Source organism: Stegodyphus dumicola, chromosome 3, assembly GCF_044657685.1.
Source record: "Stegodyphus dumicola isolate Sdum_Otavi_A_Nest chromosome 3, ASM4465768v1".
In the NCBI taxonomy this organism is placed as follows: domain Eukaryota; kingdom Metazoa; phylum Arthropoda; class Arachnida; order Araneae; family Eresidae; genus Stegodyphus; species Stegodyphus dumicola.
In genome coordinates, this window is record NC_140770.1 from 203,988,986 (window position 1) to 204,014,232 (window position 25,247).

Here is a 25,247-nt window from a genome sequence, read left to right on the forward strand (position 1 = left end):
CACAGCACAATTTGACTAACAAAAAGATCATGTTTTGTATTTGGTAGGATTGCTGTGGTATTATCCACAAAGAGTATCTTGGAAAAGGTAAAACCTTCGATAGTAAGATATGCAGTGAGTTTGTAGGTCTGTGTTGATGCTGCTATCAAGGAAAAACGTCAAGCAGAGTTTCAGCACAAAAAGGTAATGTTCCATCAAGATAATGCACAACCACATATGTCTCCTTCATTAGTTGGATTTTGTACAAACTCGAATGGGATCTTTTGCCATACCCACCACATAGCCCAGACATCGCTCCTTCGGACTTCTACCCTTTTTTCACACTTGTAGCTACAACTTGCTGGTGCTATCTTCCATTCTGCACAGGATGTCCGAAATGGACTTGATTTTTTTTTGGGGGGGGGTACACGTGGCCACCAAGTTTCTGAACCAAAGGCTTTGAAAAACTACCAAAACGTTGGCAGAAAATCATAGATGATTTGGGCAGTGATTACTACCTGAACTAAAGGTCCTGCTTTCTCTCTCTCTCTTTTTTTTAATATAAAGTCCTAATTTTATTAAGAACATTTTTTGGCGAAAAACTTTCGTTACAACCAGATATACATATCATCAATCATTAATAAATTTAAATAGGAAATGTAAACTAACCAGCTGTCCAGCTAAGAGAGGCATGTATTCAATTATAGCTAATCGCACCCTCCATTTACTGTCTTCAGCTAGTTCCACTATAGCAGGCAAAAGAGACTGCGAAAGCTGCGTTATGCCTATTACTTCATTAACACAGTCAAGATTGGAAATTATATTTAACCGCACATCTGGACACTCGTCTTTTAACTGTGACAGAAAGAGAGGAAGTAGGTGTTCTACAGTGCTGAAAAATAAATTAACAACATTGAAACATTTCATGGCAACTTAATTTTTTAAACTGCATTCAATAGAATTTTCTTGTAGAGTACTTTATTTTACTATAACATACTAAAGAATAATATTAACTAAAGCAAATCATACAGCTTTTTATAAACATTCAATAAACTATTAACATTGTCAGAAGTATTGACTGCAATGACTTCAGAAATCATCATATGTCACTACCTCTTAATGAAATAATATACTCAGCAACCTTATGCTACTGCAAAGTATCTCTCTGGAGTTGATAAAATTAATGACTCTGGATTAATGGAAACTAGAATTAATATCTCTACTGTGCACTATTTATTAAAAACTCATTTACATGAAAATCAATGGGATATGTATGGGTATACATTTTTCAAGCACCATATACAAACTTTATTTATTTTTGAGCAAGAACATAACTTTTATGCAAAACTTTAAAGAACCAAAAATTTCAGTTTTAATTAACTTAAATTAAATTGAAATATTTAACCTCAGTGTCTTAAAAAAAGAATTATAGCTGTAATATTGATTACTTAGATATCATCTGTGATTTGATAGTTTTGTAATACACAAAAACATCAAATTTTCTGATAAAAGATACTTTGATTTCAAAACTGTCAAGTTCATTAAAAAAAAAAAAAAAACTGCTACCATTAACCAAACCAACAAAATACAAAAACATCTATACCATTTCTAAAACTTTTCATAAATGCATTGTAACTATGCACCACAATCTATTATTTCTTTTACTAACACAAATGGGTTTATTTATTTAAAAATCCTTTTAATATCTTGTTAAGTGATGATTCTCAATGTTTAAATCATTTATTTCATTTATTATTTAAAATTAAAAACCATATTAAATTATTATTAGGTTTTAACAAGCTACAATTTCAACAATCTTTAGATTTTTCTTTGTTTAAAAACATAGATCTTTCACTTCCTATTGAATGCACCTTTTTCTAAATTTTATTCATATTAAAAAATTACAGCTTTGTAATCGCCAGTAATCAAATTAGTATATTCACACAGTTTACAGTCCTCACAGCATTTTGCTTATATCAGCTATACTACACAATTAAGTACTTCTGTTTTATGACTTAACAATCACTTACTTCCTTTATTTGAAGATTAAGCTATCCAAACATGGCAAAGTGTATGAAGGCTAAGGGATCTTTCTTGGGAGACTATAAAAAATATCTCCATTTGGAGGGATGCGAGATATAGTAGCAGGTTAAAAAAAAATGTTTTCTTCCTTAGTTCTTGCTTCTACTAGATTGTCTTTGTTCACAGTTTGAAAACTATGCCATCTTTTAGTAATTTTACGCTTTTATCAAATGCTCACTTACTTCTTTAAAGTAGTTTATTTGGATTATTTCATGTAAAGTTCAAATATTGACAAGTGTCCTTCAACACAAATATTTCTATTTTGGCCAACATTAAGGTATTAGAGGTATTTGTAAACCTGATGGCATTGTTTCATTCCTAATTTTGTAATTAAGATGTTTTTAGTTTTGCAAAATGTCAATGTTTCCTTGAATACTGCCATATTGACATAAATTGGTTTCCAGCAGCTTTTTAAAACTTCCATACTTGTATCAAGTTTCAATCGATTAATTTCATGTAACATTCAGACAATAGCACATTGTTTCTGATACAAATTTTTTCTCTCATATATTTTGCTAACATGTTATAGCTTGTACTTTTAATGCTTCGTATAAGTTAATATGTTGCTTTCCCCCCATTCTAGATTTAGTATTCTCATTTTGAAATTAAATATTTTAGTTCCAACTGCTTTCAGTCAGATATGTTTTTGGGATAATTTTTTTTATTATTATTATTTATTAGCTTTAAATTTTTTAAATAATTTCAACTTTATAGAAAAATAATATACATACATATATATATATATATCAGTGGCATGCCACAGTTTTCATCAAGAAAAATTATATCCTTCTCTAAGATGACCAGCCACTGACATGCAGGTAGTCTTCTTACAAAGGTGAAATACAGTGCAAATGTTTATTTATATTCTGAGAAATATTAATCACTTTCAGATATAACCATCTTATGAAGAAGACTGCAACCACAGATTTTACCGTATTTTCAATGTGAAGATAACTGGTCTAATACAACAACTAATGAGTACAATAATGCACAACCAGCGTAAATTAATTTATAAAAATTAGATGAAGAGGGGAAAAGGTTTGTACAAATGAGAACATGTGGAGTAAATCTTCCTTTTGTAATTATTTTTTTATTTTTCTTGAGAATATAGTTATCTTAAAAACACACACACAAGCAATCGACACAATGGGATTGTGATACTGACAGTAAATCAGCGCTTTGCCATAAAATGGCATCACAGGTTGCTTGTGCATGCTTCAGAATGATATCATGAATGGTCTTGCTTTTCGTAATGCTTCCCTCTCCATAACTGAAATCTGGAATTTCACATCAGTATACTTTAATTTGAATTCTTTCACATAATATGAGAATACTCTCATGAACTAAAATATAGCACTAAAAGCTAGATTACCTTCATTAAAAGTTATTAGAAAATTTTACTTTGTAGTGACCTACTGATAAATTATAAATATTGTTTATAAAAATAGTTAAGAGCATGTCTAAGGTAGTCATGGAAGCAGGTGAAAGGGAACTAAATACTCACTTGCAAAGAGGCAAAGCATCCCAAACAACATGACTATATTCAAATGACGTGTTGCTTTAAAATGGATAAAATGAGGCTTTTTTAATGTTAGGCAAAAATATATTTGAAAGTGTTAATGCATAAGATGTCAAGTGATTAGTTTAATTCCTCTAGTCCACTGATGGCATATCACTAATATGCCACCAATGGTATTATTATACGCAAACGATATAATAAGAAAAAAAAGGGGGTTACTCAAATATATAGCAGACCAATTCCACACATGCAACACTTATTGAGTATTTTGAAAATTTTATGTTTTAACTGCTTAGCAACAATTATCTAATATGGTATATTTTTGGATTATATTATTATGTGATGAATGGTTGTGTACTAATGTGTTAACCATGCTAACCTTGTGTTCTTCATACTTTTAAGATTTTTGGATTACTAAAAATGTTAAACTAAGTGTTTTTGATGTAATTCTTCTTTAAAATGCCAACTACTTTTTGGACTTAGCAGAAAAAAGTCCACAAATTTTTACACCATTCATAAGTCTGATTTTAAACTGATCCTAGTTTTTTTTACGTAATACCCATAAGAAGCATTTAATAAAGAACAAAAAGTAATTCATATGATATAACTTAGCTTGAGCTTTAAAAGTAAAAGAAATAATATATTTTAAAAAGCACATTTCAAAATCCCAATATATCAAATTTTTTAAAAAGTGTATTAAAAATGGTGACAAAATAAAAATTTACTTTTGTTTCCCTAAAATTGGTGACAACCCCATAATAACTGATGCTAAAGCTGACTTCACATGCTGATTGGCATCTGCAACTAATTCTTTAATGCACGGAAGAATATTACTCATGATTACTTGTTCTTGAATATCTGTTGGCAAATTCTGACAAAAGTCTAAAAAAGAAATGTGCAACACATGTTTACTATATATATTCAACAACAATATTAAAAGATGGAATTTTCAAAAATAAATAAATAAATAATAAAATAAAACAATTTTTAACCTTTTACTTTGTGAGCTGCAGCTGCACGTACTTCTGCTTCACAGTCTTTCAACAAATTTTGAAAAGCAGGCACTAAATCTGTTTTTGTAATTTCTGGACCAACTGCTTTTTGGATCTGTAACAAAAACATTAAATTATCCTTTTACTAACAAGAAAACAATCTTTGCAATATCAACATGTAAAAAGTCACTAATGTTATGTAATTTCACATTTTTGGTTCATAGGGATATAACCATTCTTATCGTTCTCAATCATGCAAGCAATAAAATAATTTTACAGTAAGAAATAAAGGTAGGGTTGAATAAAATAAAAAATGATCACCTGCTTATATATAAAAAATTTACTTATGTAATTACATAAGCCTTCAGTGTAATCTTTTCCATATATATATACACACAGAAGTTTCTAACCCACATCTGGAAAGCACTAGACATAAACAATACATTAGTTTTTGGGTTTCTCCACATAAGATCCTCTATAATTCAAAAGATTTCTTATTTTGTATGAAGTCATTCTTCACTCAGGTTTTTTTTAGCTTTAGGAAGAGGTCAGTCCCAATTTCACATCTGAGTAACATGGTGCATGCCTCAGTATCTCCCACACTATTATGGTTATATCCCCTACATGGTCATCAACACGGGATTGTTATCGCAAAAGATGATAGGCTGGCATGTTCAGAAATTCTAACACTTTTCCAAAGAGCACAGAGAATAACGATTCAAAAAATTTTGGCAGTATTATCATTAACAGTTTGTAGCTAAAGAAGTGTACAATGCAGAAATATTTTTTATCACTAAAAAACACAGGCCATCATTCACTACACAATAATTTAAGTTTTAGCTTTTCCATTCTCACCTGCACTTCAAACGCAGCAATGATTTATATTCTAGATATCTGATCTATTTTCTAATGTAATATTCAAATTCTCATTGGTATGGCCGATTCTGAACTTTACATACATGACAAAATAATAAGTCTAATTTTATAATGACTAATACGTTTTGCAAAACATTTTTGTGGCATGTTCCTACCTCTAATTCTCTTGCTGCGCAATACTGATTCACTTGCAATAATAGTCTGAAATTTAATTCAGACTATTATTTCTATATGCCACATAAACTTTAATTTATTTTCATACTTTTAACTTGGAAAACATCTCTTAAGGGCAACTCTGTTTAATTTAAGACTCTACATTCTTCAACTCACAAACACATTCAAATCTGTGTGTGTGAAACAAACAATACCTTCATACTCAAGTTTGTTCACATGCAGCTTGAAGACAGTGTTGCTATTATTTATACTCCTACTTGGAAGGGGAGGAAGAAATAATACTTGTTTACAAAATTATAAGCTCTTTTCTTCAAAATGAGTAAAACCAATGAGAAAGAGATAATGATAAAGTCAGCAAAACTAAGTTTAACAGCATTAGGACTGTAAATTTCCAAGTATTCTAACAACTTAAGGACACAATAAGCATTTTTATTATTGTTCAATCATAGTCAAAATATATTTGATGAGATTTATCAAAACACTGAATTTAGCTTGCTAAACTTCAATATCACTAAGCTGTTCTCAACGCTTTAATGAAGCTGATCAAGTGAATTTTAATTATGGCATAGTAATGAAAAAATGTATAATGAAAGCATAAAAGTATGCATGTGTAATTTTTTTTTTCCCATTTAAGCTTACCTCATTAAATTTATCAGCAACCATATATCGGACTCGCCAGGATTTGTCCTCAGCTGCTTGACGAAGAATAGGCATTACAAACTGTTCAATATCATCTTGTGGAAGTAATTCTGATATAGAAACGCAAGCTTCAACAGCAAGCAAGCGAACTGAGTCCTATAAAATAAAAAACAAAAGCTCATCAAAATACCTTTCACAGATATGAATTCAATTTATGAAAAAAACAGACAGCATTATTAATACAGCAAATTATTTATGATAAAAATAATTTGTTAAATAAGGTTGTAAGACTCTAACCTGCTCATCTTGAGCTAAATTTGCCCACATTGGAATCAAATCTGATTTGACATAATCTAACTCTACCACATAAGCAAATTCTCCCAATTTGCTAGCAGCAGCTCGGCGAACCATAGGCGTATCATCTTGGCAAAGGTTTCGAAAATGACTAATAAGATAAAAATATTGTATGTAAATATGTAAACTGCATGGAAAAAAAAAAAAAAAAAAGAATTAGACAAGATTAGAGACAAATTTATACTCTTCCAACGGCATGATGTTTTAAAATTGATATACTGAAATGTTTTATCGCATAATGAAGAATAAGTTAGCTCAGATGCTTGAATTTCAATTTATATTATTAATAACAAAAAGTTGAAATTAAACTGTCATATTAATATTAAACAGAAATCGTTACATGGAAAATCTTAATACTTAAAGAATAATCTACTTTCCAAAGTTATAACTTTTATGACGATTTTATATCAGATACAAATTTTTAGAATAGCAGTAGTTTAAAATACACTGTCAAACTATCAGACTTTTACATTTTTTTTTTTTTTTTTTGACAAAACTTGTGTCAAATTAACATATATTCGATCCTTACTATCAATAGTTTCTTACTCACTTTCAATTTTTTTTCTACTTAAAATAATTAAAAAAGTGTTTTTCAAAGATTGAATTGAAAATCTATAAAAATCCATCAACCGTAATAAATAATTCCAATCCTGTCCTTCCAAAAATATTGAGTCCTAACTTGTCATTATTTTTCCCATATTTTTTATTATTTATTCTGCTCCATAAATAGCCCTACAACTGTAGAAGCATATTTATTTTTATTTTACTTATTTTGGACAAAGTAGATTGTAGATAGTATTTCTGTTTCTTAAAAGAAACCTAGATAATATTTTTTCAAAATATTTACAGTATTTTTCTAAAACTATGTGCCACTCTAAAGATGAATCTTCCTAACAAAATTAGTTACAAGCAATCAAAAAGAAAGGCTTAATTGTTTCCGCTACTATTACTTACTTGCGCAATTCAGCTTTTAATTGAGGAGACAGTCTTGCATAACATACACCAAATAAACCACATGCAGATGTTCTTGAGGTAAACCAATCACCTAAAAACAAATTTTAATTAGATATCATTACAATATACTAGAAATATGCATAAAAACATAAATATTCTACATAAATTACTTTTTAAAATGCTGAAAAAAAAATGCGAACAAACACATTTTTGTTTCTCATATTTACCAAAACAGCAAATACTCAATTATAAAAGATTAAAATTTTCAAATGCCTAGATTTGAAAAAGTGCATATTTTGGCCTATAATATAATACATTACAAATTCAAGTATTTATTTACTGTGATTTCCAGTTTTGCATTATAATGTCTGTATTTAATTAATTAAATTACATAAAAAATTTAGATGCTTAGAGAAAATCATTATCTCTTTTATTTCAAAAATATGACTACATTTTTTTCACAACACCACATGCAGTTTATAAATATGTTATCTTCCCCTAATATATGAAAATTCTGACCTACAGGATAAGATCATAAATTCAAAATAAACTTAAATATGATTAATCTAAATATTTCCATAATAAAATAATCTATTTTTACATGATGAGAATACTAGAATAAAATCTGCATACTACATTAAAAAAATGGAATCATAACCATTTCCAAACTGAACATCCACTGTACCATGTACACTGATATACTTAATATATTATTTATGACCTTTGTTCAGATATATGAAAATAAAAATTGAATTCAACTTTAATAGCTAAAATTCAAATACTGCTCTGGGTAAAAATATTTTTATTTAAAATTAATCGCAAATTAAAAATAAGTTTTAGAAATAAGAACAGTGATGCTGAAAGCTGATTAATGTTATTAAAAAATCTGACAATGTAAACATAGTCAGATACAAGATAAAGAAACAAACTAAGACCTCTAAAGTAAATTACTGTAAAAATGTACAGAATACTTTATTTTCTTATGAATGTAGTTTACCTGAAGCTAATCTCTTTACAAGAGGAACAAAGTACTGCTCTAAATCTGCAGCACTGTGTTGTTGAGATATGTTTCTCAAAGATTCTACAGCTTTATCTCGAACAACAGTTTCTTCTACAGTTGCCAGACTTTCAAGGGGTGGCTAAATTAAAAAATATATATATATTAATTATATAGAAAGAGCAATAACTGAATATTTGCATAAGTATGAATAATGAAATATTAATTCTGAGGTCTAAAGTTTAATTCTATAAACGTATTTTTTACAGTAACTTTATAAGATTTTTTAGATGCAGGTAAGATTTTCCTTTTATGATTCAGTTTAAAAATACTTTACTGAAACATAGCATAACTACATTAATGTCCAAAAGTAAGATTACAAACACAAAACATAACTGATTTATTCTAATAAAACTTGAGATGCCCAATATAATGAGATAGTCAATAGTCACTCACACACACACACACACACACACAAAAAAAAAAAAAAAAAAAAAGCAGCAGTAGGTAAATGTTTTGTGATATGCAAATAACCGTCAAACATGACGCCTTATATTTGCAGAATAACCCAGCTAATGAGGAGTATGACCACTCCACATAACTGTACATGCTTTGTAACAGACCCTCATTTTGTAAATGAGGTTGGCTATCATTTGCATGTGGCACAAAAAAAAAAAAAAAAAAAAAAACTTTTAAAAGTGAGGATTTTAATTACTGAAGTGTCCTGGAAGGATACTGATACAAAGCAAAAGCTCTTCCCCGAGGTTAAACATGTTCAGTAGGATTTATATTCGGTGACTTTGCTGACACATGACAAATATCGTCTTCCTCCAATAAACGTCTGACCTCTAGGTGGCTTCACATTATTGTCCATAAAAATATTCTCTGACACACATTAAGGTTTAATAACCTCATATCTATAACACTCTGCAGTTACAATGATGCCTTCTCATACAAGGATTTTACTTTTATCAAAAGCGGTCAATTTTTCTTATACTAGAAGAACAATAGCAGGTCCCAGGCTCTACCCAGACCAAGATTTGCCGAGAATCATTTTAACAAATTAATCTCAACTGATCTTAAAAGAAAGCACATAAATGGTACACCTTCCTACATAACAGATAAGCTCTCTCCTGCGATTTGTTGAAAAGGATATACACCACTGGTCACCAGGCACAAAAGATCACCTTTGCTAAACATCTGTATACAGTTTACCTGGAAAATGTTATTCCTGATAATATAACAGTTAAATTCTTTAAGAGCTCTCTACAGCATCATACATTTAATTATATGTACCTAATTACGGCACATTGTAGCTTTTGCACAGCTTTGAGCTGGCAAAAGACTAGGTGCTATAACTTGGAAACTATGATTTAAGACAGTCATAACCATCAAATGACCTTCACTTTATATTGGCCAGTCTCAATCCATTGCCTAAATGATTGTGAGAGCTCATTTAAATTAAAATCAGTTATTCTTGTGAACCTTCTTGCAAAAAACACAACTCTACAGATGAATTCAGTCACTAATGTTTCCTTAAATAATAATAGGGTAGTAATAATAGGGGTAGGAAAAATAATAATAGGTGTAGGAAAGGAGTCTAACAACTACTCGATACTTATATGATGCTCATCAATCCTCACACTATATCAATTTTTAAATATTAACCCTCTAAGCGGCAAGGCCATATATATGCGGCCTAGAATCTTTTTTGTGATATCTGTAAGAACGTATATATACGTGCATATTAAATTATGTCGAAGAAATAAAGGCAATATATCAAAAGAAATCAAATTCAGATATGAACTACCAGGAGAGTTTTTACATTAAAATCAAAAAAATAATTTGTTCTCATAATAATTTTGGGAAATTTGTGCTTTCTTAGTGAAATCCCTCGCTGCTCAGAGGGTTAATGATAGCCATTCTGAACTATTGTATAAAATGAGTTTTAACCTGAATTTATCACTTGTATCAAAAAATACTTTAATCACTTGTATAAAAAATACATTAGAAGAAAAAAAAATGATTTAAGAAATATTTCTTGATAAACTAAACTCAAAACTTTTACCAAAAAAAGTTATAGTATAATAAATACATCTAATTGCTATATCAAAAAACAGAAAACTTTAGTAGATAAAAGCAAAAAATATAATTATTGCTCAATGCATTTTCATTCAATCAAACTTAAATTAAATATTGTTACTGAAAGGGATGCAGAAGTTCCAGCAGCTCAGAATATGTTTTCTCATGCGACTGAAGTCGAAACTAAGTCATTAACAAGACTGCCATACACGAAAATTCAAAAACTTTTGAGAAATCAAAACTGAGGGGCAAATCAGCAAAAGCAATAGTTTTAACACCTAGAAAAGGTGAAATTTTTATCAAAACAACTTAGATGCTACTGATGACTTTTTACTTTCTTCAGTTTAACATACTTGTGCTAAAATCCTAAAATTAAAAAAAAAAACAGTTTGTTCTATATAACAAATTCACATTCATAAGGAGTTTTAAAAATGCTTAATTTGTAAAGACCCAGTGTTCCTATTTTACACATGAGAATTAAGCTTTATTAACATGATTAAAGGAAAAATAAAACCATGTTGCATGAAGTATTTAAAAAGGAGAAGAGTAACATATTTGTAGATTAATTGTACACAAGTGGAAGGAAATTAAATATTTTTAGTTTGAAGGATTAAAAACTGAGCAGGTCTGGAATGTTCCTTACATGCATTGTTGATGATGACAGTAGTAAAATAACTATGAGAACAGCAATATCTTTCAGAACCTTAAACTAAAAAAAAAAAAAAAAAAAAATTGCATGAGTAAAGCATAAACGAACACCACACCTGCCAACCTTGAAATATGAAAAACTGGACCTTTCTGAGAGCTTTCCTTGCTGCAGGGTGACCCCTATTTCAAATTAACTCAAAATTAACAACTAAAATTTACTTTACAATACATGATTTAGATAATTAAATTAATTATATGATTTCAGATATAAAATATGTTAATATTTATTTAGAAAGCCTAATTTAAATATTCTTCGCTATTTTCCTTTTGTAATTGTCTTACACCTTTACACTGAGAAAATCCTCACTAAGAAGAGCTTTTATTTACCAATACTTTTAAATACGATGAAAATAAAATTAATAATAAATATAAACTAATGTGTGGATACTCTTAATAATGCAATGTGTAATTTTATGTAAAACAAAATTTAACAGTATTAACTCATTAAACAGTGCTTGAATTTTCATAAAAAGTTTAACAAATGTCTATAGTAGACTAAGACAATTTAGATCAAATAAAATTTAATAATAAAAAATATGAGAGTAATAAAAGTCACTGAAAGTGAGAAATATTATTCGCACAATTTAATTTCATAAACTTCAAACATTGTTGAGAAACTTTTTACGGTACTTATGTATCAACGTCACTGCAGCTGCAGATTTGGTGGTTTTTAAGTGCCGCCAATCACCTATAATTTTTGAGACAAATCATAAATTAAAACACTTTATTTAAAATCAAAGTAGTCAGTCGAATTTTGGTGAAAAATGGGTCAATATAGAGTTTACCTTAGATTCAAAACAGTTTCTATTTTCTTTGACCTGATGCTGTCGCCATATGAACTCTGCTAAATAACATTCTAGATGATGTCTCGCTGTCCCCTTATGTCTCTTGTTCCTCCATTTAGACTGCCCCACATTCTCTGAACTGTTTGTGTATGAACTCCTGTATCAGGATCAATAAAATTGTATTATTAACTTTAGCATGTAGGAATCTTCTTTTTCTATTCTATTTGCTTGGTAACCTTTCCAACTGTCAGAATAAATTGTGCTACCATCTGCAAAGTTTTCAATAATTTTATTAAGGGTAGAGCCAGTTCTATTAGGAACAGTGACAACAAACGAATCTTTTGTTCTCTACATATACCACCAAATATCCACTGTTCGGGTAATACTTGACCACAATTATTTTTACGCTTAGTAAACAAACTTTCATCAATTTTCCACAATGCAATCTGGTCTGCCTACCTACTTGTTTGGTTTATTCTCCATATCCAAGACACATAATTCAAGCACATAATTGTTCCAATCTATGACAATTTTATCCGATAAATCAAGTTCCTTTTCACAAAATTTAATCGATATCAATTTCTCGCAGCAACAGAATATGATTCTCAAAGCGGAACAAAATGGAATTCTGCTTCCTTCAAACCAGTTGTCTTTTTTAAATCCCACTTGCTGATCGCACTGTCTTAAATTACATTCCCAAAACGTACGTTTACCAAAATAAAGTTTAATATCATGCAAATCGGTACATTTTCGTTTTTTTTTTTTTAAATATTTCGCTCCTGAAAAATAAAATTGCATCTTCTTCTGTGTTTGGCAAATCCCAAAGACACATTTTTGTAGCACTAAAAAATGGCGTTAAAAATCAGCAAACAAGTTAAAAGGGTATCCAAAAGATAACTACATCCGAACAACAGGATTGCTCTTTATTGCTGCATCAGCAGAATTTCTGCTTCGGTGGCGTTAATACACAAGTACTCTTTCTTCTTAGCAAAGCTTATTTAACATCTTGACTGCTGTGGGGGTCACTGGTGACCGGCACTCAACTTGGCTACAGCGCCGTGGGTGCCACCGGTGATGTGACCAATAGTAAAATACATAATTAGAGCAAAAATCGATACATAAATTTTAAAATATTACCATTGTTACCATAATGGTTTGAAGAATAATAAATCGTAAAAATCTAAATTATTAATCGCAAAAATGATCTACAGATGTTTGGGGGCCAGCATGAAAAATGCATTAAGCATGATTATATAACTCGCATTATCTTCTGTAGATAATATTTCAACATAATACACATCACATAATAAAAGTTCTAAGTTGGCAGTCATGGGCAAACCAAGTTAAATGCGTGCGGCAGTCAACGTGTTAATTAAAATTAAAAACCAAAAAGCTAGTAAATGTGATAAAAGAAAAAAAAAAAAAAAAAAAAAAACAGGAGTCTACCTAAAACGAAGAGAGATGGCAGCTATGCAACACTATTTCTTGTCACTGACCCTCTACCTCATGTTCACTCTGCTCATCTACATACAGTAAAGCTGAATATTTAACATTTAATGAAAATACTTTACAAAAATTTAGGAAATGAGAGATTTATAATGCCATCACAGAGTTTGTAGTATTATTAACACATATATATACACTGTTGCTAAACAGTGTGATTTACCACCAGTAATGGAAAACATAATGTTAACAACACAATCATAAGAAGTTCGTTTAGATTTAATGTGTAAATTCAATTAATCACTGATAAGCCTGGTTTAATATTTTTAAAGAAGGATATAAGTTATATTTTAACCTCACTTTTTGAAAAATGACTAATATTTGGAACTACATTAATGCTGAATCGCCCGATTTTCAAAATTACAGGATCCAGGTACTTAAAAACCCTCGAAAACGGACAGTCCCGTGTTTTTGTATTATCGAAAAAACACGCCAAAAACGACTAGCCCGTATTTTTGTATGTCTCCCAACCCCCAATGCCTGAGGAGACAAGGGTCCATGCAATCCTGACGACAATGGGTAATGGCTGTCATTAGTGTGGGGAGAAATCTTCTTGATGTTTTGGGATAATGGCCTTACACTGACTCTAAAGAAACAAATTTATTACCAGTTACAAAGTGGATGCATATGTAAAGCGATTTAAGAATTTCCATTTTAGAGCAGTTATTGAATAAAAAATAGAATTTTTTTACAAAATGAACGTTTACCTATAAGAGCATTAATGAATTAAAACGAGAAAAATAAAAGTAATAAATGCAAACATAAAAATCTGAAAATGCAAATCTTTCAGATTTTACATTACGGCCAAAGGGGCGTTTTTTTAACGGTTTGTGGGTTACCTTTATTTTTATATATCATGTTCTTCGCACTTAAACCATAAAACTTCAGTTAAAGAGCAATACCACAAAATAAATTTTAAATGAGCATATCTTTAGAATTTCCGATACACAGTCTTGCCCGTTGCAGATAATTTTTTTATATTATTATTTTCATACAGTGTTGCCTTTGCTCGCTTTGAAATCGTCGAGTTTCTTAATAAAAAATTCATTTAAGTTTTACGAAATATGAAACAGATAATAAAAGAAATTCCAAATCTCGGCTTCGAGATGCCCATATTCGGGTGGAAATTATTACGTTATTCAAAATTGGATGGGTCTAGGTACCGTTGTTTTATCACAATGCGAGAAACATACATATATTTATGTAGATTGTTCATTATTTAATTTCATGGCAGATAGCCCTCGAGTGCTTTGCCGTAATCTAATAAACCAAAACCATTATTTAATTTCTTTAAATGTAATACAAGGCTGTAATATGTGGTAGCAACAGTTTGAAAAGTGAACTGACATAGTTTTTAATGCAAAATGCCAAAATGAAGTTAATAGACCTTCTCGGCTAACGCCCTTTGTTCTAAAAATAATGTATCGTGTAATTTAATGGGAATACGAGACTAAATAATTCTCTTAAAAATTCTTCTACAAATTTATATAATAAAAATAATAATAAAACGAATAATAAAAACGTGAGGCTCTCTTGATAAATTTATAAATCTTATATGTCTGACAATGCGATTCAATTATTTGATTTCGTAATTTAAGAACCTATGATTCTTCTTATAAAACTGTACAAGAATTTAGCAAAGAGGCTATCAAGTAATCTCTTATTACCATTAATCTATGCGATAAATTATTATTATTATTATTACTTTTGGTTCAGTCTTTTACTTCCAAGTATCCTTTTACCTCAAATAATCGAAAAGATATATAAATTTAAAACAAAATTCGCCCCAAAATCAGAAATTAGGTTACGAATTTCACGCAAATTTTATTTCAAAAGCTATTTTACGCTCTATAAAATGATGCAAACTTAAAAATTTTGAGATTTTTAGTTTATTCTTTATATGGAAATATGTGCAAAAAATTTCTTCGACATTTAATTTAAAAAACTCTAAATCGAATTATTATCATCCGTAAACGGTGTGTGTACAAAATTTGAATTCAATAGCTTATCGAGAAGTAGTTAAATCGACGACGAGCTTTTGATTAAACACCGTGAATGAACTGAATACAATTTTTGGAACAGCTCTGTTTTTAAGCACTTTGGAAAGATCGGTAAGTTGTTGATATAGCATAACCGTTATTTTTATAACATTCTTGGCATTATGAAACGTGTAAGTGACATTCATAAGCGATTCCCGACAGTTCTGGTCATTTGTTAAAGTGGCTGCTTTTGAAAATATTGTGAAGCTCATTCGATGTGCTCCACTATCTATGATACTCATTATCGATATTTAATCATGTTTTATTTCTATGCAGAAATACTGGTAAAATTAAGAGGTCAAATATTTAATTATTTGAGTTATATAACTACTTATACTGTCTCAAGAAATTTTGAGTCATTTTGTAAAAATAATCTTTTTTTTTTAAAATTCCTTTTTCCCCTCCTACCCCCTATGCTTCATGACTTTATTACTATTCTGATAAATGGAAGGTTTGTAGAGACATTACATTTTTTTTTTTTTAACAGCAAGAGACATGAAAAATGAGCAATGCCCTACCCGGGACACGAACCACGGACTTCTCGAATGCGCGCCGAGCGTACTGAGACCACGAAGGCATGCTAAAAGGGAGTACATAATATTTTAGCAGAATTTTTTGCAAACGTATTTATAAAGAATGTTGTAGAAGTCGACACAGTTTGATGCCAATTTAGAGGAGGAGTTGTTTATGAGCGTATTAAAAATGCTTTTCTCACTCAAAATGTTAACTACTTTAAAATAATAATTCATAATCGCACTGAATCTGATGTTTACAATTATTTACCCCGAGATTTCTTTAAAAATAAAGAATTACAATTGTGTTTAATGCAGAAAATTTAATGGAATTGGCATCTGCGCAAGAGGACGGAAACTATCAGGGAGGACTTTCTAAAGAAAACTAGATTTCCTTCACATTGAACGTAGAAAACTTTCACCGAACAAGCGTGTTCACCAGGATTTGAACTTATGTAGGATTAGCAGTACTCAGCAGTTTTAGCGCTTGGCCACTGGGGCCCGCAGACCGATTAAAAATCTTCTTTAGAAACCTTTTTTCTTGATTTAGTGTGACAGGTGCCGTAGTTTGAAGGTTATGATTACTTGAATACAGCAAAACACATGAGGACTATCTGCTTTTAAGGAAGGAGTTGCCTTCGTAGAGGACTTTTTAACGAGAAAAGGCTCATATTCATGTTATACATAGGAAAAAACATGGAAAAATACCATTCAGCCATCGTATTCGTTCGTCAGGGTGTAAATCTAAATCGAACTACCAGTATTTACCGGCCACTAATATGGCCATATTTTAATAGGGGAAATAACTGTTGGACTGAAAGGCATCTAAATTAAGAAATTTAAAAAAATTCACTTCTGAGGTAATTTTAAACCCAAATTAAGTTTTTTATTATAATTATAAGAGTTCAACTCATTTGTTAATTTTCAGATTGTTAAAATTAGTGTGGCTTTAATGAACAATTATTTAGACCTATTACAGGAAACAAATACATCAAAAGTTTCCTTTAAAATATCAGGAATTATTGAAAAAAATTCTGTAATTTATAAACGAGAAAACGTATTTAACCAGATTTTACATGTGTAAAAAAATAATGAATTTTGATCTCCCCTAGTAGAGACATTTATAATTATATTTCTAGTTCTAAATTCAAAGTGAGAAATCTAGTTGCCTGAAGCCAGAAAACACTATCGATTCTTCTTGGCTTCTATTTTCAACGACAAAATAGATCAACTGCATGGAATTTTTATGATTTTTCTCAACATGTAAACTAAATGCGTGTAAGTGTTTCTTAGAACGCTCGTCGGAAGTAGAACATCTCTAACTTGGTAGATAGATATCGTGTGCTTTAGTAAAGTTAGCAAATCTAAACACAGGGGACTAATGTGCATGATATTCGACTATGTTAGAGTAAGGCCGACTTACTCAAACATAGTTTGAGGCCTTACTCTAACATAGTCGAATAATGTATCGAATAGTGAAATCACCCAACATCGCCCTCTTTTACTTACTTTTATACTTTTATCTCAAAATTATATATTTTATCCATAAAAATTTCTCTAAATTAATGTTATTTGGATTCGAAAACCATTTTATGCTTAAATACATCTTCCCAGATGTTTGTCTTTTACTCACTGAGAGTCAATGCTTCTTGAAGATGTCAATTCATGAATGAAAAATTATTTCTTGGTTTTCCTGTTTCCTCTAACCGTTCCCACAAAGGCCGAACCTTTGGGCGAAAACAGCCCTCCTATGATGTTAATTCCTTAGTAAAAGAGAAAGCACTGAACGGGGGAAAGTAGTAGAAATCTTGACTTTCCTTTTCACTCAAAATTCAAGCATTCCCAAAATCTACTATAAAAGATATTGTCTGCACCTTTAAAGTTAGTACCGCAGTCACTATAAATCTCAAATGGTTTCCCTCTTCTTGCAATAAATCATTTCAATGCACTTAAAAATGCCTTTGTTGACAAATCTTCTACCACTTCAAGATGTACTGCCTTGATTACAAAACACACAAATAAGCATACATAATAGTTAAATGATTTTTGTCCACGTCCTGCACGATGTTTAATCATGAACGGTCCAGAAAAATCTATTCCAGTTCGATGAAATGGTCGCGATTGTGTTACTCTAGATTCCGGTAGATCAGCCATTATTTGACTTGCAGTTTTAGCTCTAAGTTTGCAACACGTGATACAAGATTTTACTACTTTTTGGATAGCAGATCTAGCAGCTATGATCCAAAATTGTTGTCTAATTAAAGATAGAAGTTCCGGTGCTGCATGCAGATATTTGACATGAAAGTGTCTAATTATGATTTCTGTCAGATTGTGTTTTGAAGGTAATAAATAAGATTGGATGTTTTTCATTTTCTGACAGTTGCGCATTTTTCAGTCTTCCTCCTACACGTAACACTTTGTTGTCATCTAAAATTGGACACAAGCTAAGGAGGTTGCTGTTTGTAGGTAAGTCCTTTCCCAACTCCAAACATTGAATTTCTTTAAAAAAGTGAAATCGCTGTATTATTCGGACAATACAGAAAGTTGCAGCTTGAACTTCATTACTAGATAAAAAAGACGTATTTCTTTCTAGATATGCTACTTTAGAATTCGATATGAATCTTAATATCCAAGCAAATATGCGTTGTAACTTTGGAAATGAAGATATATTTGATATAATAGCAAGTTCCTGTACAGGTTCAGAAACTACAAATGAGACTGTTTTACGTGCATCTGATAATGCCTCTTCATATATAAGAATATTTTTAGACAAGGCAATCTCACTGCACTTTAACCAAGAAGGACCATTCCACCACAATTGATGAGATAATAGTTCTGCAGGAAATAATCCACGTGAAGCACAATCAGCTGGATTTTCCTTTCCATCAACATGACTCCAGTTCTCAGGTGGTAAGATGGATTGTATTTCAGAAACTCTATTGGATACGAATACTTGCCATTTTTTAGGATCTGACCTTAGCCATGACAACACGATTTGTGAATCACTCCAAGCTTGCACTAAATCAAAATTTATAACTAATGCAGCTTTTGCAGACTGAATCAAGCGTGCCAATAACACTGCTGCACATAATTCCAGTCTTGGAATCGTAATACATTTTAATGGTGCTACACGAGTTTTAGCTGTTACAAGTTTAACATTAATGTCAGAGTTATTGCAAGTTTTGATATAAATAACTGCTGCATAACCTCTTTCAGACGCATCACAAAATCCGTGAAGTTCACATCGAAAATAATCAGGTAGCAGAATTTTCCTAGGTATATTTATAGAATTCAAAAGTTTAACTTCTCTACATAGATTTCTCCAATTTCGATCAATCTCTTCTGTTACAGGATCATCCCATGATAACTGTAATTTCCACAATTGCTGAAGGATCATTTTAGCGAGAATTACAAACGGAGCTATTCACCCCAATGGATCGAATAGTTTTGCTACGAATGACAAAATAATTATTTTAGTCGGAACACTTTGATACTCTATTACACCGACATTACATTTGAATTCATCATTGTCCGGATGCCATTCCAATCCCAGAACTTTCAATGGTTTGTCTTCTATTACACAATGAATATTGTCACTATCTGTGTTTGTTAAGCCAGAGGTTTTTAACAACGACGGTTCACTTGTCGACCATTTGTGAAGCTCAAAGCCACCACTTTTTAGCAGATGTTGCAATTCGTCTATCAATGCAATACCTTCCGAACTATCTTTTACACCAGTTAACATATCATCAACATAAAAATCTCTTAAAACTATATTCTTTGCCTTTGGAAAGTTCAATCCTTCATCAATCGCTAACTGACTCAAAACTTTGGTTGCAAGATATGGAGCAGCTGCAGTTCCATATGTAATTGTTTTCAAACGACAAACTTGTATTTGTTTATATGGGCTATCTCTCCATAATATTCTCTGAAAATCTCTATCTTTTTCATGAACCTTTATCTGTCTGTACATCATTTTAATATCAGCGGTTATTGCAATGTTATGAAGTCTAAATCTTAGTAAAATACAAATTAAGTCATCTTGTATTTTTGGGCCTATCATTAGTGTATCATTTAAAGAAACACCTGTGGTTGTTTTAGCGCTCGCATCGAAAACAACTCTCAATTTTGTTGTTAAGCTAGAGTCTTTCAACACGAAGTGATGTGGGATATAATAGTGTTTATTCTCTAATTCATAATCTGTGTCTGGCACTAATTCTACGTGTTCTAGTGAAAAGTACTCTTTCATAAACTGAATATACTGGTTGTAAATTTCTTTCATAGATAACAGTCTCTTCTCCAAGTATTGAAATCTTCTGTACGCCACTTCACGGGAGTCACCTAGAATATCTCTATTATGTTTGAATGGTAATGCAACTGAATAACGACCTGATGTGTCTCTAAAATGCGAGTTTTTAAAATGTTCTTCACAAAGTTTTTCTTCATTTGTTAAAGGTTGTACATTTGGAAACTTTTCTAACTTCCAGAAAGAATTTACTAACTCATCTGTGTTTGTATTCAAATGATTTACATATACTGGCTCAAAATTTGTAGTACCCGAAATTATCCATCCCAACCTCGAATTTAGAGCAAATGGTAGATCAGGACCACGTTTGACAATTTCTCCCGTCATTAAATGCAGAAATACATTTACTCCAAATAAAATGTCAACTGGTTGTGACTTGTAAAATAATGGATCAGCTAATTGTAAATCACTGAAGTTATCGAAGATGATTGATGGCAAAGATACATAGGGAATGTTATCTGTCACCTTGTCCAGTACAAACACTGATGTTGATACACGAATATCACTTTTAAAATGAGAAGTGAATACTAAATCGACTTCCTCATTACTTATAGTATTAAATTCTCCTAGACATGATACAGAAATGGAATTATCTTTCACTCGTAATCCTAATTTCTTCACACAATCCCTTGAAATAAATGATCTCTGAGATCCAATGTCACATAAACATCTACACTTCACAAATTGTTGCTTAGAATTTTGAACTTTTATTAAAGCAGTACACAATAAAATGCGACTGGTTTGATTACCTTTTGCATTCAAATCATAATGAGAGGCACAAACTGTGGCTGAAACGTCCTTAGGACTCGTTAATTCATCTCTTTTAATGATAGATTGCGTAGGCGGAGATATACTGTTTAACTGAGTTTTTTATTCTTTGAATTATTTACAATGTGCAAAATACTGTGATGCTTCTTAAAGCAATGTTGACATGTATTTAAACTCTTGCATTTTTTGAGCAAGTGCATATTAGATAAACAATTAAAACAGCAACAATTAGATTTTACAAATTCTATCCTTTGCTGAACCGATAAATTTAGAAATTTCGAACACTTGGCTAAACTATGATCTTCTTTACAATAACCACAACCCAAAGTAGCAACCAGAACATTATTCTTATTTTGAAACACAGATTTAGGTACCTTATTACTTGTAGATTTGCTATTTTGAAGTGTTCTTGCATAGTTTTTTAGGAATTCAATTAAAGTCGTAAGTTTTGGAATTCCATTAGATTTTAACTGACGTTCCCAACATAATTTTGTAGAAGGGTCTAATTTTTGCAAAATTAAATAAGTCATTAAAGTGTCACCAAAATTATCAATGGTTTGATTCAATACTTCTAAAGAACGAATTACTTCATTAATATTGTCAACTAAATTTAAAATAGCAAATGCTGATTCATTTTGAATAGTTGGTAAACTTAAAAAACGTTTAATATATGCAAAAATTTGTTCTCTCTTATTTGAATATCTTTCGTCTAACAGATTCCATGCTATTTCAAAATTACAATCCGAAATTTGAATGGTTTGAATAAATGGATATGCTTCACCTTTCAACGAAGCCTTCAAATACTGCAATTTTTGAGCATTAGATAAATTTGTATTATTTCTTACACAAGCACTGAAAAGATCTTTAAAAGCTATCCATTCTGTAATATTACCACCAAAAGTCGGTAATGTTAACTTGTGTAATTTAATATTGTCAAGAACCTGTTCTGAAATTACACTATTAGAATTATTTTTATTATTTTGATTTTTTAATATTTTTTCAACTTTAAATTTCCACAAATAAATTTTATCTGTGTACTCCTGAACATTATCTATTTCGTTTTCTAATTCTTTAGTATCTGTAATTAAACTTTCGATTTCAGAATCAAGCTTCTTTAACTCAATTTCCTTTTGTGTCAATAATTCGACACATTCCTCTAGTTCTATTAAATTAATTTCATCTACAGTTAAAATAGTTTCAATTTTCTTTACATAATTAGTAACGCTCCTGCGTAAAACCATTCTTTTTGTTTTAAAAATTATAAGTTCACTCATAATTGATCAATTCAAAAACAGAAATTGTTCTTAAATCACTTAACACTATTATTAAAATGAAATCGAATTCTATGTTGTATTACAACATTTTTCTTAAAATTTAACAACAAATTAAACGAATTTTTGTTCAAAATCCACTTACCTCACAAAGTGAAGTAATTTTTCACCAACCATATGCATATTTGCGTTGTTAGAATACGCTTAGAACAGTCACTATCTTCACTAGCGCTCCGGCTCGACAGACCAACATAAATGTTCTTAAATGTTTCACAAACAATAATCAATCAACAAATGGACTGTATTCCTACACTTTTATTTTATTACACTTGTCAGCGATGCGAAATAATTGAATACAAAATAAGCGAGCCATTCTACATGGCTGTCACAAACACAATTCTATCAATCAATTATCTTGTTGCCACACATAAAGCTCAAAACTAAAGGAAGAAAAACAAAAGAAATTTACGCTGTTTGCAACAATAAAATGAAGCAAACGATACTCACATAAACAGATATACTCTCTAAGGCATAAAATTTTTGTGTAATGAAATTATAAAATGCAATATATATATGCATTCTAATATATACATATGCTAAAATATGAATGCATATATATATCATTGATGACATATATATATCAATTAAATCATTAGACACACTCACGCACATACATAATCAGATATATTACAGATATAGAATTACATAGTATCAGTAGGTGAAAGAAGAAAATAAATCCTACTGGTGAAAGATTGCTGAAGAAATTCAAAGCATAATGAAAGTTTCTTTTATCTAGGAATCAAAGAACTTTTTTATCGCTTTAGTTTTTGGGAGACTATTAGATTAAAATGTAATAAATAAATAAATATATGGAAGAAAAATAAATCTTTAAAGGAAGAAAAAGGAAAAATAGAATCAAACAATCAAATCCATTTTCAGCATTAAAATCAATTTTAAATGTGACAGTATATTTTTCTGCAGATACGAAAACTTGAGAAAATAGACAGAAATCTGCATTGTTTCACCTATCAATTTATGACAAATGGAAAAACGATACGAGAAAAAGTAAATTTGAAAAATTTGCGAAAGCGGAATAATTTCGAATGCTGCACAAACAGAAAGATACCATGCAGAGACATCGGATTTTTTTCGAAGCCAGAAATGCGAAAATTCAGCAGTGCCCTCATTATGCTTCTAATAAGGAGGTCTTCCAAATTCTAGCTGGAAAGACTTCCATTTATAACAAGATAGTGAGATTGGCATAATTCCTTATTATTTGTTTTCATTTAAAGGGCGAGAGAGAAGAAGCACGAGGCACTGTCGGAATAATTCATGTGTTAACGAATTATCGCCTGACGTGTTTTCGTTGGGGTGCCATTGGAGAGACAGTGTTTTTACGAGGGGGGAAAAAAAACGAAAAATCCGTTATTCTATCAGCGGAATACGAACCACAGGCATTTCGACTGATAGTCCGATCTACTATCACTTACACCCCGAGTTCAAATTCTAGCTGGAAGAAGCTCCTTTGAGCAATTTCTAGCTCAAAGAAGAATGAGATAATTTCTCATAATCAATACGGATATATAACTGATCATTCTAAAATTTTATTATCATTAAGACTGGAAAACATACACAATTTAATTCATTTTAATACATTTTAAAAGAAGTTAAATTTTTCAGAGAGTTACTATAAAATATTTATTAGAATGTCAAATTTAAGCATTTCAATTATTTATATAAGAAAGGATAAATTTTATATTTATATAATAAAGAAAAATTGTTGATAATATCACTCTGATTTTAGTGGAGATATTTTTTAAGAAATAAATAAGTGAAAGCTGGAGGAAGAAAAACTATTTCAAGTTATATGCTTATCTTAAAAGTAACGAGAGAAAAACTATGTTAAAAGAAAAGGCACACATATCGAAATTGTTTCCTGTACTGCTGACAAATTGTTATATGGCATGCATACTATAATATTCATGAATAATTGATTGCTACTAGATTAATACAGGCATAGCATATTTCTATGGACTGATTTGCTGTAATTCCCAATTTGATGTTTACATACTTTTATATTCTAATTACATTACACTGAAGATTACTCAATGCAATAATTCCATTGCAGTTTTATAGAAAATTATAAAATTTTCAGTTTCAATAAACAAATATATAATATTTCGATGACTCAGCAGGTAACATAGTTTATTATCTTTCAAGTTTTTTCGAAAACACCTCGGCAGATAAAAAAGCGGCTGGTATTCAATATTTATTTTTATTTAATTACAAATACTTGGCTATTGGTACTTAAGACATAGTCTTTCCATATTATCACTTTTCTATTAGGCCCTGAAATTATGTTAATGACCTAATAGAATTCGGAAAATCCTATGATTGCATAAAACTGCGGGAGGTGCTAATAATGAGAAATTTTAAATGAAAATAGAAATTTATTTAAATTCTGTTTGTGCGTGTCTGCTTTATGCATTTAATCTATCAAATGCAGAAAAGTGAGAAAAATCCATCCAACACACAGAAATAATTAGATCATAGAAATATTATAGAATCAGCCGCAGACTGTACTAACTTTAATAAGGCAGTATCTGAGTGTTCACATTTCTGTTTATAACTGCAATAAGAACAAATATAAGTTTGAAAAGTTTACCAACGGCTATGTGGGTAAAAGAGATGATCACAAGTATTTTGA

The 25,247-nt window shown here is 30.4% G+C and overlaps 1 protein-coding gene across 2 annotated transcripts in view; it reads right to left on the minus strand.

Annotated features, from left to right (window-relative positions):
• The window catches only part of Pp2A-29B (Protein phosphatase PP2A regulatory subunit A), an 85,911-nt gene that overhangs the window by 32,367 nt on the left and 28,297 nt on the right, over positions 1-25,247 (minus strand). For both annotated transcript variants that reach the window (XM_035363256.2, XM_035363255.2), the window contains exons 5-11: positions 8,567-8,708; positions 7,570-7,660; positions 6,559-6,706; positions 6,262-6,417; positions 4,573-4,687; positions 4,306-4,462; positions 649-871 (exon numbers count right to left, since the gene is read on the minus strand). In XM_035363256.2, the coding sequence (XP_035219147.1) occupies positions 649-871; positions 4,306-4,462; positions 4,573-4,687; positions 6,262-6,417; positions 6,559-6,706; positions 7,570-7,660; positions 8,567-8,708 (1,032 nt within the window). The remainder of the gene's footprint in view (positions 1-648; positions 872-4,305; positions 4,463-4,572; positions 4,688-6,261; positions 6,418-6,558; positions 6,707-7,569; positions 7,661-8,566; positions 8,709-25,247) is intronic.